The sequence below is a fragment of the Papio anubis genome, chromosome 18, assembly GCF_008728515.1.
Source record: "Papio anubis isolate 15944 chromosome 18, Panubis1.0, whole genome shotgun sequence".
NCBI lineage: Eukaryota > Metazoa > Chordata > Mammalia > Primates > Cercopithecidae > Papio > Papio anubis.
The window spans coordinates 39,744,622-39,760,949 of record NC_044993.1 but is presented as its reverse complement, the minus strand read 5'-3'; the positions used below and the strand labels follow the sequence as shown (position 1 = coordinate 39,760,949).

General features: G+C 41.8%; 1 protein-coding gene across 3 annotated transcripts in view; it reads left to right on the top strand.

Annotated features, from left to right (window-relative positions):
* Positions 1-13,819, top strand: part of HEATR3 (HEAT repeat containing 3) — a 46,023-nt gene extending 32,204 nt beyond the window's left edge. The window contains exons 12-15 of one of the 3 annotated variants that reach the window (XM_003916858.4): positions 1,327-1,415; positions 7,724-7,867; positions 9,734-9,910; positions 12,399-13,819. In XM_003916858.4, the coding sequence (XP_003916907.2) occupies positions 1,327-1,415; positions 7,724-7,867; positions 9,734-9,910; positions 12,399-12,521 (533 nt within the window). In that variant the 3' untranslated portion in view covers positions 12,522-13,819. The other 2 variants (XM_009196402.4, XM_021931935.2) reach the window with 2 other exon arrangements.
* Positions 13,820-16,328: the final 2,509 nt, after the last annotated feature.

Here is a 16,328-nt window from a genome sequence, read left to right as displayed (position 1 = left end):
CACAGTGGAGATGGCTTGTTCCTACTCCACAATGTCTAGGCCAGTGGTTCTCAACCATAGCCACTTATCCCCTCTCACCTCCCACCTGGGGACATTTGGCAACATCTGGAGGAATTTTTGGTTTTACAACTTGGAAATTGCAACTGGTATCTAGAGGATTGAGGCCAGGAATGCTCCTTCACATCCTGCGGTGCCCAGGAGACCCCTGCACACACACAAAATGAAGAATTATCTGGTCCAAAATGTCAGTAGTGCAGAGGCTGAGAAATACTAGTCTAGGGCCTCTGCTGGAAAACTTGCAGAGTGTGGGCCAGAATCATCCGAAGTCTTGTTCACTCATGTGTCTGGCAGTTGGTGCAGCGGTTGTCAGGTAGAACACCCACGGTGACCTCTTCATGTGACATAGGCTTCTGCATAACAGGATGGCTAGGTTCCCAGGGCAGAAGTTGAGAGAAAAAAGAGCTTGCACACATGCGTCAGGGCTGGAAGTCATACTGCCTTTTGTGACCGTCACTTTGTATTCTGTTGGTTGAAGAAGTCACAAAGTCCTACCATGATTTAAGGAAAGGAGAAGTAGATTTCACATCTTTATAGGAAGTGGCGAGGTTCTTGAAGATTACACAGGACTTGAAATATTGCTGTGGCCATTCTTAGAAAATACAGTTTACCACACCAAGCAAATCTCTTCCCATCAAAGGGGTTAAGGAGCCAACTCCCCTGGGTGACCCTCACTGTCCCTTGCCCGTGCCTGTGCCAGAGTAATGGCTTACTGCTGGTGTTCTGTTTGTCCTGTGTGGGAAGAAGGGACAATAGGAAAAGTGTGCGAATAAGGAGTAGGAGTGGGAAGGGGATGTTAGGTCAGTTAAAATGATGGTGCTGTCATGTCCTGGCTCTGCACAAGCAACAGTTTGTGGCTAGGCAGTGAGCTTGGGTTGGCAAGGAGGCATTCTGACTCCACCAAAGGTAGGTCTACCCAGCACCGTGATGGAGATCTATGAATGACAGAATTCAGTCTGCAAAAGCTAGCTCAGGTTTATTATATGCTAACGTGTGAGTCAAATGAAAACCCAGTGTCTGAAGTCAAGGACTGTCTGTAGAACACCTCCTTGCTGTGATTATTTCAACCACGATCATCTTTCAGACTTAGGTTTAGAGTGTACAGGGGACTGTTAACTAAATATTTTGGCTAAATATCGAGGGTTTTTTTGTTTGTTTTATTAAGAATAGCATTTATTCACATTTAGCATGCTTTGTTTCGTTTGCTGCTTCTACAAAATAGCCTATCTTGGAGAAATGCAAATTTTATATTTCAGTTTTGTGTTTTAGATTTTGCTAAACATGCTGACTTTCTAGAAGCCATAAGTAGTGCTTTGAGGGCCCTTTTGCAAACAATGGCCTCCAAGAACATTTCCCAGGTAAGAGTTCTAAAATTTTTTGTATGAAACATGTAAAGATTCTGTATTATGGAGGCAAAATTCATTACTTCACTATTTTTAAAAATACATATTTCTGTTACAAGAGTAATACATTATCTTTGTAAAAAAGAAAACAAAAGTGATTAAAATAAAAAGTAATATCTTTCTGCCCCCTACCATCAGCAACACACAGGTGCTTTTAATTTAATTTTTTAAATTTTTTAATATATAGGCTTACTAGCTAAACAAGTGCTTTTTAATCAATACAACTTAATTGATAAATATGTTGTAAATAATTTATCTATCATTGGTCTTTTTCTTATTTTATTTTATTTTTTGAGACAGAGTCTTACTCTGTTGCCCATGCTGGAGTGCAGTGGCACGATCTCAGCTCACTGCAACATCTGCCTCCTGGGTTCAAATGATTCTCGTGCCTCAGCCACCCAAGTAGATGGAATTACAGGCATGTGTCACCACACCCAGCTAATTTTTGTTTTTTTAGTAGAGATGGGGTTTTGCCATGTGGCCAGGCTGGTCTTGAATGGCTGACCTCAAGTGATCCACCCGCCTTGGCCTCCTAAAGTGCTGGGATGACAGGTGTGAGCCACCATACCCAGCTCTTTTTTTTTTTTTTTTTTAAACATTTCATTACAGATTTTGCAAGCATGTCCTTTTACCCTCCACAGCAATCCATGTGCACTTCATCTCCCATAGGTGCCTTACCACTTCTGTTAACTTTTTACTAAGGAGATTTTCAAACATTCCTAAGAGCAGAGATAATTCCATTGCTTTGTTTTTTGAGACGGGGTCTTACTGTGTTGCCCAGGCTAGTCTCCTGGGTTCAGTCCTCCCACCTCAGCCTCCCAAGTAGCTGGGATTACAGGTGTGCGCTACAATGCCCAAAGCAGAGATCATACAATACCCTATGAGCCTACGTGCACTGTCACCAAGCCTCAGCAGTTTATTGGCATCCTGTCATTCTTGTGACATGGTTTCATTCATCTCACTGGGTCCTTATTTTTGTTTCCTAGAGTATTTTTAAAGCAAGTCATATTTGACCCATGAGTATTTTATTATGTAGTTCAGTATGCATGTCTGACAGAAAATTAAATTTTTAAAAATCTTAACCCCAGTACCATTACCCCAAGCCTCCAAATTAATGGATATTTCTTATTATCCTTTGGTTTGCACTCTGAGTTCAGTTTTCCCAGTTGCAGTCTGAATTCAGTTTTCCCAGATTGCCTTAAAAATGTATTTTAACGTGGCCAGGCACGGTGGCTCACACCTGTAATCCCAGCACTTTGGGAGGCTGAGGCAGGCAGATCACCCGAGGTCAGGAATTCGAGACCAGCCTGGCCAACATGGTGAAACCCCATCTCTACTAAAAATACGAAAGTTAGCTGGGCATGGTGGCGCACTCCTGTAATCCCAGCTGCTTGGGAGGCCGTGGCAGGAGAATTGCTTGAACCCGGGAGACAGAGGTTGCAGTGAGCCGAGATCATGCCACTGCACTCCAGCCTGGGCAACACAGCGAGACTCTGTCTCAAAAAAAAAAAAAAAAAAAAGTCTTTTAACAATTGGCTTGTTCAAATCCGGATCTAAGCAAGGTCCACATGTTGCTTTTGGTTGATAGTTTGGTCTCTTACTAACCTTTTTTTTTTTTGCGAGACAGGTCTTGCTCTGTGCAAGCCCCAGGCTGGGACTCTGATGACGCGATCTCGCCACTATTCAAGAGACGCCATACCCTGCGCCCGGCCCCAATTTGTATTTTTAGTAGAGGCTGAAGTTCACCGTGTTAGCTTCCAGAGATGGTCTCGATCTCGACACAAATGATCTACCTCAGCCTCCCAAAGTGCTGGGATTACAGGCATGAGCCACTTGTGCCGGCCATTATCTCTTAAAAAAAAAAAAAAAAGGTTTACTGAGATTTGATTCACATACCATGCAGTTTATCCATTTAAAGTATACAATGCAGGCCGGCTGCCGTGGCTTACGCCTGTAATCCCAGCACTTTGGGAGGCCAAAGTGAGGTGGGCGGTATAGGTCAGGAGTTCAAGACCAGCCTGGCCCAATATGTGAAAACCCCATCTCTACAAAAATGTCTAAGAGTGGGGCATAGTGGCAGGCCTGTAATCCCAGCTACTTGAAGGCTGAGGCAGGAGAGAATTGCCAGACCAGGAGGTAGAGGTTGCAGTGAGCTGGGGTGGCATGCTGCACTCCAGCCTGGGCGACAGAAGAGACTCTGTCTCAAAAATAAATAAATAACTAAAGTGTACAATTCAGTGATTTCATTGGTTTTAGATTCTTTTTTTTTTTTTTTTTTTTTTTTTTGAAGGACAGAGTCTGGCTCTGTCCCAGGCTGGAGTGCAATGGCCAGATCAGCTCACTGCTCCGCCTCCCGAGTTTCACGCCATTCTCCTGCCTCAGCCTCCCGAGTAGCTGGGACTGGCATGCGCCACGTCGCCCAACTAGTTTTTGTAATTTTTGATAGAAACGAGGGGTTTCACCAGGTTAGCCAGGATGGTCTCGATCTCCTGACCTCATGATCCGCCCGTCTCGGCCTCCCAAATTGCTGGGATTACAGGCGTGAGCCACCGCGCCCGGCGGTTTTAGATTCTTAAATCTCTTAATCTATAACATTTCCCTCACTCCCCTGCTTTCCCCATACACTTACCCGTTGAAGAAACTCTCATTTTGTTCTGTAGTGTTTTCCACACTGGCAGATTTGGCCAACTCATCGTGATGGTATCATTCAGCATTCCTCTGGCCCCTGTGTTTCCTGTGAGCCGGGAGCTAGGTCTAGAGCCTTAATTAGATCCAGGTCCAGATTATTTTTTGTGTTTTTTTTATATTTATAGTAAGTAATCTAGACAGGTCCAGATTTTTTGGCAAGAATAATTTATAGTGCTATATATATTTCCTACATTTATATCACAAATCATGTGGTATCATAAAATAGTGAAGCTGAGATTAATTAGTGAGTTCACGTTAATGGTTTCATAACCAGTAATTGTGGTTGCCTGGCTCCATTATGTCATTAGTGGGTTGCAGAATAGAGATATCCTAATTTTGTCTATTTTTTTACATTTATTAGCTATTTTTTTTTGGTTTTTGTTTTTTGTTTTTTCCAGAATAGGTATCCTAGCAATCTCTATTAAGTGGCCAGTGATATTTTTTTTTTCTTTTTAGTATCATTTTGAACTCAGGGTTTTTAAAATATATTTGTATTTCATTCCATTACAGTCATGCTTTTTGCTGCCAAATTCGTCGCATCTTTGGATAGTAGGAGTCCCTTCAAATTGGCTCCTGTGTCTCTTTGACAAGAATTTTAGGTTTTTGATCACTTTTGCTTCCAGGCATAAGATTTTCTTACTTAAAACCTGGAATCTGGCTGGGCACAGTGGCTCATGCCTATAATCCCAATACTTTAGGAGGCTGAGGTGGGCAGATCACTTGAGGTCAGGGGTTCGAGACCAGCCTGAGCGACATGGCAAAACTCCATCTCTACTGAAAATTCAAACATTAGCTGGGCGTGGTGGCACGCGCCTGTAATCTCAGCTACTTGGGAGGCTGAGGCAGGAGAATCACTTGAAGCCAGGAGGTGGAGGTTGCAGTGAGCCGAAATAGCGCTGAGCTCTAGCCTGGGTGACAAGAGTGTGACAAGAGTGAAACTCTGTCTCAAAACAAAACAAAACAAACCCCGGAATTAGTTACTTCTCCAAGAAGCTCTGATGTCTTTAGTCGGGAAACTGAATTGTAGAATGCTTATTGCTACCATGTTGTCATTGTTTCTAGGTCTTTTTAGTGGAAATAGCTAGGAAATAAGCATTTTTTTAGGAGGCAAAACTAGTAAGTTTATACTGATAATTTCCAGTTTAAATTAAAAAATGGTACAATGTTTTTACTTAATTTTTGATTTTATATTTGTATCTTTTTGTACCCCCAAAAAAGATACATTTGTAACCAAAAAGGTACATTGTACCCAAAAAGATACATTAGTGACATTAAAATTCTTACTTGCAACTGGTCTGATGGTAGTGGGTTATCAGAGCTTATTAACATTGTGTCACTAAAGTTGGTATACAACCCCCCCATGCTAAGTTTGACTGGCTTAAAAAATAATAAAAAATAGGCCAGGCGCAGTGGCTCACTCCTGTAATCCCAGCATTTTGGGAGGCCAAGGTGGGTGGATCACGAGGTCAGGAGATCGAGACCATCCTGGCCAACACGGTGGAACCCCGTCTCTACTAAAAAATACAAAAAAATTAGCCGGGCATGGTGGCGGGTGCCTGTGGTCCCAGCTACTTGGAAGGCTGAGGCAGGAGAATGGCGTGAATCCGGGAGGTGGAGCTTGCAGTGAGCCGAGATCGCACCACTGCAGTCCAGCTTGGGCGACAGAGCGAGACTTCATCTCAAAAAATAATAATAATAATGATACATAATTTAAAAAATTAAAATTAGGCCGGGCGCGGTGGCTCAAGCCTGTAATCCCAGCACTTTGGGAGGCCGAGACGGGCGGATCACGAGGTCAGGAGATCGAGACCATCCTGGCTAACACAGTGAAACTCCGTCTCTACTAAAAAAAATACAAAAAAACTAGCCGGGCGATGTGGCGGGCGCCTGTAGTCCCAGCTACTCGGGAGGCTGAGGCAGGAGAATGGCGTGAACCCGGGAGGCGGAGCTTGCAGTGAGCTGAGATCCGGCCACTGCACTCCAGCCTGGGCGACAGAGCGAGACTCTGTCTCAAAAAAAAAAAAAAAAAAAAAAAAAATTAAAATTAGAGAAAAGAAGAAAGAAAAAGATTTTTCAAAAATTTTATTATTTGCTTTCTCCTACAGAATGTACTTTGTAGTAGTGACATTAAAAGACATTAAAATTATTTGCTATACAGTAATACTAAAATTGCTGTAGTAACATTAAAATTGTAGTGACTTTAAAACTATTATTTGCTTTATCCTATAGAATGTACTTAATAGTATCAAAATAACAATGCCCTTGTTATTGCTAACAATAACACTATTTCTTTTTGCTTCTTTATATACTTTTTTTCTTAATGCTTTTAAATTTTTTTATACTTTATTTTTATTTTTTAATTTTTTAATAGAGAGGAGGTCTTGCTATGTTGCCCAGGCTGGTCTTGAACTCCTGGCCTCAAGTGATCCTCTTGCCTCAGCTTTCCAAAGCTAAGAATTTTTTTGAAGAGCATAATTTGACCTTCAGTTTCTAAGAATTGGGAATGGTAATGGGATGCATAGCATGCCGTGTGGCTGTTGGATGGACCAGAAAACCTTATACTCTAGGGCCTATAGGAATAGCAATTATTTTTATTGATTTCCCCTGGTATGTAAGCAGCAGCTTATGGGATCAGTGTGATGGTTAAGGAAAATTACTCAAAGCCCATGCTCAGGGCCAGGTGAAGTGGTTCATGCTGATAATCCTAACACTTTGGGAGCCTGAGGCAGGAGGATTGCTTGAGCCCAAGAGTTCAAGAACAGCCTGGGCAACTTTGTGAGACTTCATGTCTACAAAAACTAAAAATAAATTAGTCTAGTGTAGGGGCGCACGCGAGTGCTAAGTAGTGAAGCTAGGATTTGAACCCAGGGTGTCTGGCTCCAGATTCCAAGCCTTTCATCACCACACTGTGCTGCTGCTTATAGGAGATAGTCTCACTCTGTTGCCCAGGCTAGAGTTCAGTGGCATGATCGCAGCTCACTATAACCTCTGTCTCCCGGGTTCAAGCATTTCTTGTGCCTCAGCCTCCCGAGTAGCTGAGATTACAGGCATGAGCCACTGCGCCCAGCCTTAAACTGAAAATTATCCACTACATGGTAGAAGCACCATATAATGTAATGGTTTTTACAATGTTTAATTATGATAATACAAACATCTCAAAGTAAGTTCTTGCCTTGTATAGACTCAGCCAGTTTTTTTAAAGCTACACAATCCTGTTTATACTTTCAAAGCCCTTTTTTTTTTTTTATACCAATAATATTAAAAAGAAATTGGAATCTCTTTAGTCTGTGTACATCTGGCATGAAAGTCTTCATCAAATTAAATGAATAGGACCTGGAGCCCCTTTGATATTAAGATAACAATGGCGACATGAGCAGGGCTCACCTTAGTTCAGAATTACCAGCTCTGTCTGGGAGAACTGGAGTATATATTAATAGTAACTTACCTGCCAGGAGTTTATGTCACTCTTAAAATCTTGTAGCCTATAGAGGAGATTCCTGTCAGTCCAGTTTTTGCATGCTGATATAATTGGTTGAGTTTAACATTATAAATACTCTCCTCTCCTCTTTCAACAGTGCATGACTCCTGATCAGCTGATGACATTATGCAAAGCAGGCATTCATAGTAGTAATGTCGGGGTTAGAGTGAATGTCGTTAGCATTTTAGGAATCACTGGCAGCGTCCTTGCCAAAGAAGATGGTACACTTGAAACTCTTAAGGTAAAACAATTTGCTTCTGACCTAACATGTTAAATAATTAGAAATGGGAGGAGAAGAACTGTTGGTGTAGGATTTCCTAAAACTTGTGTGGACATGAAGAGAAGAAGTCATATCAAGTTGCTTTATTGAGTTATATTATTAAAATGTACCCTTTGGCTTGATCTAACCATGTGTATTAATTAGGTAAGTACTTGAAAAGTTGAGCCACATTTTACAATTTAATGGTATTCCAGAGGTACTTTTAAAAAAAAAATAAATCTCTCTTTAGTGAAAGGGCAAATTCAGAATTTTAAAAGATGCCTTCTGCCTTTGCTATTGTATCGAATGTATGCATGTTACATTCTCCTGCTGATTAAGGAACAATCCACACCATTTTCCTTACACATCAGGCAACATGCATTCTGAAAAATACCACACAGTTAATTATAATACCACTCCATAAATGTTAAGCAGCAACCCTGGTAGTGCCAATATACTAGGAATTCCCTCAACATATTTACTCTTAACACTTGGCGTAGTTGCTTACAAACTGCACTGTTAGGAGTACAGCGTCACTAGTAATTAAAAGGACAGTCATAGTAAAATTACCCTTTGGTGTGCTAATAATTGCTGAAGTGTGAGACTAATGGATAGATAGTAAACTCATTATTATAAAGTACCTCTTCACCTGCTAGGAACTTTACAGTGATGACTGATGTTTTTAAGAATCTATTTTTGAAAAATGATACTTGCAAAGCTTTTTTTTTTTTCTCCCGAGATGGAGTCTCACTCTGTCACCCAGGCTGGAGTGCAGTAGTGCGATCTCAGCTCACTGCAACCTCCTCCTCTGGGTTCAAGCAATTCTTCTGCCTCAGCCTCCCGAGTAGCTGGGATTACAGGTGCCCCCTACCACACCTGACTAATTTTTCTATTTTTAATAGAGGTGGGTTTTTGCCATGTTGGCCAGGCTGGTCTTGAACTCCTGGACTCAAGCCATCTGCCCCCTTCAGCCTCCCAGAGTGCTGGGATTACAGGCATGAGCCACTGCACCCGGCAACAGTTATTTCTTAGTGTGTCTAATTCCGGTCCATATTCATAATTTTACAGTTGCCTCAAAATTATCTGTTTACAGAGAGCTTGTTTACATTGCTGAAGTCCACATGTTATGTTTCTCATGGGGTCTTCTGTTTCTCTCTTAATCTTGAACAGTTCCTCCCCGGCACCACCTGGTTATTCTCACCTCCTGAATCAATTGTCCTATATGGTGTCCAGCCTTCTGGATTTGTCTGATTGCTACCTTGTGGTGTTAAATTTGTTCTTTTATCCTTTTATGTCCTGCACACTGACAGTTAGATCTACAGACTAGTTTAGATTCAGATCAGTCCTATTTTACATTTTTTAGAGATGAAGTCTTGCTCCATTGCTGAGGCTGGTCTCGAACTCCTGGGCTCAAGTGATCCTCCTGCCTTGGCCTCACAAAGTGCTGAACTTACAAGTGTGAGCCACTTGCGACTGGCCCTAAAGTGTTTTTCTTATGCTTTTAAAAGCAGATTTTTTTGTTGTCGTTGTTACAGATAAGATTTCTATGCATCTTGACATCATAGAGCAAGCCTTTTGAGAGAGGTAGAGAGGAAAGTTTAGTGATTTCCTAAATCATACATCATTTATGGTTTTTAATTCACTTTATGAATATAAACTATAATATGTTTAATTTATCTTGCTTATACTTGGTATGTTTATAAGTATTTAAGTCTGATCTCTTAAAGTTTTAATTTTTCCCTGGCATTTGTATATAAAATAGTATGCATGAGTTATTGCCACATTCAAAGTTAGTACTTGTTTTGGAGACTGGTGTTAGTCATATTAAATGTGTTTTGTTGTTTCCAGAATATTGGGTGCTTTCTACTTGAGGTTACCACCAAAGATCCTTCCCTTGTGGTAGCAGGAGAAGCTTTGGATGCCCTCTTTGATGTTTTTGCAGATGGTAAAGAAGCCGAAAGAGCCTCGATTCAAATTAAATTATTATCTGCTCTGAAAGAATTCCAGCCGGTCTTTAAAATGAAGGTTTGTAGCCATTTAACTTATAAATGCGTAAGTCTGAACATTCTTTGGGGACGAGGGTGTGTGTGCAATTCAGAAGCATGTGCATGACAAATCCCCATACGTAGCACAGCATCCCCAGTACTTTGTAATATGTTTATTGACTGAGTCATAGCTCAACAGTGTGACTATTGAATCACTGAAACTGAAGCCAAAATGGTATCTGACAAGTTCTTCTTTTTTTAACAGTTCAGTAATTTTGACAATGCTTCATATATGTCAGTATTATACTCTGTATTTTGTAAAGCACTTTCATACACATTTTGCATTTATTTAATTTTATTTGTGTGTGTTTTTGAGACAGAATCTTGCCCTGTTGCCCAGGCTGGAGTGCAGTAGCGCAATCTTGGCTCACTGCAACCTCTCCTTCCTCGGTTCAAGTGATTCTTGGGCCTCAGCCTCCCATGTAGCTGGGATTATAGGTGTCCACCACATCACCCAACTAATTTTTGTATTTTTAGTAGAAACGGGGTTTCGCCTTGTCATCCAGGCTGCTCTCGAACTCCCAACCTCAGGTGTTCCCCAACCTTGGCCTCCCAAAGTGCTGGGATTACAGGTGTGAGCCTCCATGCCTAACCATATTGTTTTTAAAAGTTACAGTCCTTTAAATTTCTGGATAAAGAGCTTGCAAGATAAGGAAAAAATATCCCCTATTTCCCTGCAACTTTAAGGAAAGCAGATATATTAATAGTTAAGAGTCATCAAACTCTGCAGAAGCAGGTGCTTAGAAAAGGTTAGATAAACAGTGAACTGGGAAAATAACCCCCGACTTCTGAAAGGTCTTTGTTCTGATTGATTTTCCTACTCAGTATGTATTGCTGTGGTAGTAACATTTGTTTTTCTTTTATCAAAGGTATAAAGCTCTAATGAGATTTCTTACTAGCCAGAAGCTAGCCTGTAGTTATTTATATGAAACTTTTTTTGCGAAATGAAGCCACAATTTGTATTAAAGGCTGTTCAGTGTATATTTAGCTACAAAATGCATTTATGTACAATCAAGAACTTCTCTTGAGCAGTGTTTCTCAAAAGTGCCCTCCTTGTATCAGCAGCATCAGCCCTGCCTGGTAACTTGTTCAAATGCAGGTCCTTGGCCCCAACTCCAGACCTACTGAGTCACAGACTCTATGGATGGGCCTACCAGTCTGTTTTTTAACAAGCCTTCCAGGTGATGCTGTTGCACACTAAAACCTGAGAGCCACTGCTCTAGACTAGAGGTGAGATCAAACTCAGATTCCATACAATTGTTATAAAAAACCACAGGCCAGGTGCAGTGGCTCACACCTGTAATCCCAGCACTTTGGGAGCCCCAGACAGGAGGATCACTTGAGTCCAGAATTTCAAGACCAGCCTGGGAAACATAGCAAGAACTTGTCTCTACAAAAAAATTTTTAAAGTTAGCCATTAAGTGGTGACTTATGCCTGTCGTCCCAGCTACTCAGGAGGCTGAGCAGAAGGATCGCTTGAGCCTAGGAGTTGGAGGCTGCAGTGAGCTGAGATTGCAGCACTGTGCTCCAGCCTAGGTGACAAAGCAAGACCCATCTCTACTAAAAACAAACAAAACCAGTGCTGGGCATGGTGGCTCACACCAGTAATCCCAGCACTATTAAAGGCCAAGGTGGTAGGATCGCTGGAGCCCAGGAGTTCAAGACCAGCCTGGGCAACATAGTGACACCCCACCTCTACTAAAAATTTTAAAAAATTACTCCAGCATGGTAGTGCGCCGCTTGTAGTCCTAGCTACTGTGGTGGCTGAGGCAGGAGGATCACTTGCGTTCAGGAGGTTGAGGCTGCAGTGACCCATGACTGCACCACGGCTCTCTGGCCTGGGTGACAGAGAGAGACCCTGTTCCCAAAACAAAAAAAAACCACAACACTACAGACTAACCTCTGGCTAACAAAGGAATTTTTTCTTTTTTTTAAGATGGGGTCTCACGTGTTGCCCAGGCTGGTCTCGAACTCTTGGACTCAAGCAATCCACCCGCCTTGACCTCCCAAACTGCTGGGATTATGGGCATGAGTCTGCACCCAGCCTAACAAAGGAATTTAATTAAGGCTTTATACCTTTGAGAGAAGAAAAATAATTAAATATTATTACCATAGCAATGCATACTAATTAGGAAAATCAGTCTGAACAGCAGACCTTTCAGAGGTTTTCCCAATTCATAGTTTACATAATTCCTTTCTATAGTTTATATAACTCTTAACACCTGCCATTCAGTCACCTTTGTAACTATCATTTTTAACATGCACATTCTCAGTTTATTCTTTACTTACCGAGTTCCATTTACCTTGGAAGTAAAAACGTTTTTGCCAAATTCTTGCAGCTGTCTCGGTCAGCAAATGGTTAAATACAGCCTAGATTAAATACTTTATATAAATGAATTAATAGTATCTACCAAGTCACATATGATCTGTTTTTTGTTGTTGTTGTTGTTGTTTTGGTTTTTTTGCAGATACGTAAAGAAGGGAGAGGTAACTATAGCACAGATCAGCTGTGTGTTCTTGACAATGTGAAAATGAATTTGAGAAGATTTATTGCTTATCAAGAAACTGTTGAGAAAAGACTGACTTCTTAATCCCAAAAAGAAAGAGTTCTTCCCCCAAAGTATTCAATGCTTAGAATACTAAAAGGTTTTCTTTGAATGTATATGTTTCTGAAAGTCATCTGTTAATGCTTACATTCTGTACATTCTGTAAAAACTTCAAAACCTGGCCGGGCGTGGTGGCTCACGCCTGTAATCCTAGCACTTTGGGAGGCCCGAGTGGGTGGATCACTTGAGGTCAGGAATTCAAGACCAGCCTGGCCAACATGGTGAAGCTCCATGCATGAGCATGGTGGCAAATGCCTGTAATCCCAGCTACTCGGGAGGCTGAGGGAGGAGAATCGGTTGAACCTGGGAGGCGGAGGTTGCAGTGAGCTGAGATCACACTACTGCACCGCAGCCTGGGCGACAGAGGGAGACTCTGTCTCCAAAAAAAAAAAAAAAAAAACTTGCAAAACCTGTCAGAAACTCTGTTGGTTTTTTTGTTGTTGTTGGTTTTTTCTTTTTGTTGCTGTTGGTTTGTTTTGAGATGGAGTCTCACTCTGCTGCCAGGCTGTATTACAGTGCCGCGATCTTGGCTTACTGAAACCTCTGCCATTCCAGGTTCAAGTGATTCTCCTGCCTCAGCCTCCCGAGTAGCTGGGATAACAGGCACCCACCACCACACCTGGGTTTTTTTTGTTGTTGTTGTTTTTAAGTAGAGACGGGGTTTCACCATGTTGGCCAGGCTGGTCTTGAATTCCTGACCTCAAGTGATCTGCCCGCCTTGGCCTCCCAAAGTGCTGGGATTATAGGCATGAGCCACTGTGCCTGGCCAGAAACTTTTTTAAGCATTGAGATCTGTGTGCCATTTCTAGCGCTCTCTAAATTATGTCTCTGGCATATTTTAATCACTGGAAATTCAAAGAGTGGAAGAGTGGAAGTGCAAAGGAATCTCAGGTAGCTCTTAACTAATTCACCAGCAGTGAAGAAACTTCAAACAATCATGTTTTCCTTGAATTTTGCAAAAAAAGAAAATCCAAAGCATTGCTTGGATGGTCTTTTAAGGCATTTTATATCAGCTGAACCTTAAACTGAAATATGAAGACAAGCTTTATAAACTAGTTTTTTTATATGAAGTATACCGCTTATGTCTGCCTTTTGTGAAGAAGTGAATGAGTTGAATTTGTATTTCACTTACTGGATTATACTAATGAGCTAATGGGGTCATTGCCATCCTCCCTACTCATGACTTTGATGATTTATTGCTGTAATATCACTTCTTGATTTAATTTGATATGGAATCAGAATTGGGAGAAGGTATTTTTAAATAAACAACTTTTTGATGGAAAGTTTTGTGTCTTACAAAATCTTTTTTAAGATACTAAATAAAGGGTTATTAGTAGAAGCTGAGATGACACTATTCCTGGATGTTTGTTTGCTAATGGATATTGCTTGGAATATATGTGAGACATTAAAAAAATGACAGCACGACTTTGCAGTATTACCTCTCAGTGTCTTCGAAGTACTAGGTGACAGCTAGAGCTCGAGGGAGCTTCCCTGTGCATCATTGTCTTGGCTGGGCCTCTGAACTGGCTTCATTATCCATCCGTTTGCCTGATAAGAAGGGAAATTTGAAAATTTCTTTACAGTTGATCTCAGTTGCCCTGATAAAAGGCCCAATCCCCAGTATAGGACTTAATTTTAATTCACTGCTTCCGTAGCAGCATAAAATGAGCTAGTAGTGTTAGATTTCATCTGCACTGTGATATGTTTTACAGTTTTTACCTATATGATATAGATGGTTGGGAAACCAAGATTGTCTCCCAGCCCTAAGAGTTCCTAGCCCATGGCACCAAGTAAAATGACCCAAATTGTATATATGGTGGGAAAACGGAAATCGTATACCATATGCAACACCTCACTTTATTATGGTCCTTGCTCATGAATTTTAAGGTATGTTTGTATGTTTAGTGATCATTTCAGCTAAATGATTGGCCCAAGCATGTCTCCCTGGAGAACGATTCTTCCCAAAAAGGAAGTATTAGCGTTTTCTCTGCCTCAATTATCTATAAAATATACTTATTTTCAAGGAGAAGAAAGTTTCTTATTCTGTTAGTTCTTCCCCACAGTTTCTGACCTATAAACAATCTGCAGGATATTTAGCACAGGACCTAGTATATAGTCAACTCTTGATAAATATTTGTTGAGTAAATAAATGCGGGTGATTTTCTCGTCATTTTGTGTGTGATTTTCTGTTTTACTAAGCAAGCTCTAAAGTGGCTGCTGAATGCAGAATCATCCTTAAAACACAGTAGAAGATGAGATGACACTGAAGATGTGCCATCCTAAAAATCTCTTAGATTCTGAAGCATGGATAGTTGGGTCTGGATTTCTCCCATTCAGCTTTACTTTAACAACACAGAGGAAGGGAAAACAACTCATAAATACAGCATACAGTTTTAACTATTTACACAATAGCTCAATAGGGCATGCAAGTATTATTCGTGGCACAGTATAATGGAGAGCTTTTTCTGTATGACCATAGGGGGAAAAAAGTCTGCTTTAAAATACACTTATTTGAAAATCACCCAGAATAGCCCGTTAGAAATACACACTGGGGGCCCAGCGTTTTGGGAGGTCGAGGTGGGCGGATCACGTATGGTGAGGAACTTGAGACCAGCCTGGCCAACATAGAGAAACCCCATCTCTACAAAAATACAAAAACTAGCTGGGTGTGGTAGCATGCACCTGTAATCCCAGCTATGTGGGAGGCTGAGGCAGGAGAATCACTTGAACCTGGGAGGCGGAGGTTGCAGTGAGCCGAGATTGCACCACTGCACTCCAGCCTGGGCAACACAGCAAGACTCCACCTAAAAAAAAAAGAAAAAAAAATTAACCAGGTGTGGTGGCCCATGTCTGTAATCCCAGCTACTCAGGAGACTGAGGCATGAAAATCATTTGAACCCAGGAGGCAAAGGTTGCAATGAGCCAAGATTGCACCATTGCACTTTAGCCTGGGCAGCAGAGTGAGCTCTGTTCAAAAATATATATATAGATACACTGTTCAGCTGTTCAGGCATAGTGGCTCACACCTGTACTCCCAGCACTTTGGGAGGCCAAGACAGGTGAATCACTTGAGCTCTGGAGTTTGAGGCCAACCTGGGCAATATAAGGAAACTTTGTCTGGTAAAAATAAAAAAATTTAGCCGTGTGGTGGTGCACACCTGTAGTCTCAGCTACTTTGGAGGCTGAGGCAGGAGGATGGCTTGAGCCTAGGAGATTGAGGCTGTAGTGAATCATTCCATCCTGAGCAACAGTGCAAAACCTTTCTTTAAAAAAAGGGGGGAGTGGGGGGCAGGCACAGTAGCTCACACTTGTAATCTCAGCACTTTAGAAGGCCAAGATAGGCAGATCACTAGAGCCCAGGAGTTCAAGACCAGCCTGGCCAACACGGCAAAATCCTGTCTCTACTAAAAATACAAAAATTAGCCAGGCATGGTGGCATGCGCCTGTAGTCCCAGCTACTCAGAGGCTGAAGCAGGACAATTGCTTGAACCCAGGAGGCAGAGGTTACAGTGAACTCAGATTGCGCCACTGCACTCCAGTCTGGGCGGCAAGAGCGAGACTCTGTCTCAAAAAAAAAAAGGGGTGGGGGCGGGCGCGGTGGCTCACGCCTGTAATCCCAGCACTTTGGGAGGCCGAGGCAGGCGGATCACGAGGTCAGGAGATCGAGACCATCCTGGCAAACACTGAAACCCCATCTTTACTAAAAATACAAAAAAATTAGCTGGGCGTGGTGGCAGGCACCTGTAGTCCCAGCTACTCCGGAGGATGAGGCAGGAGAATGGCATGAATCCC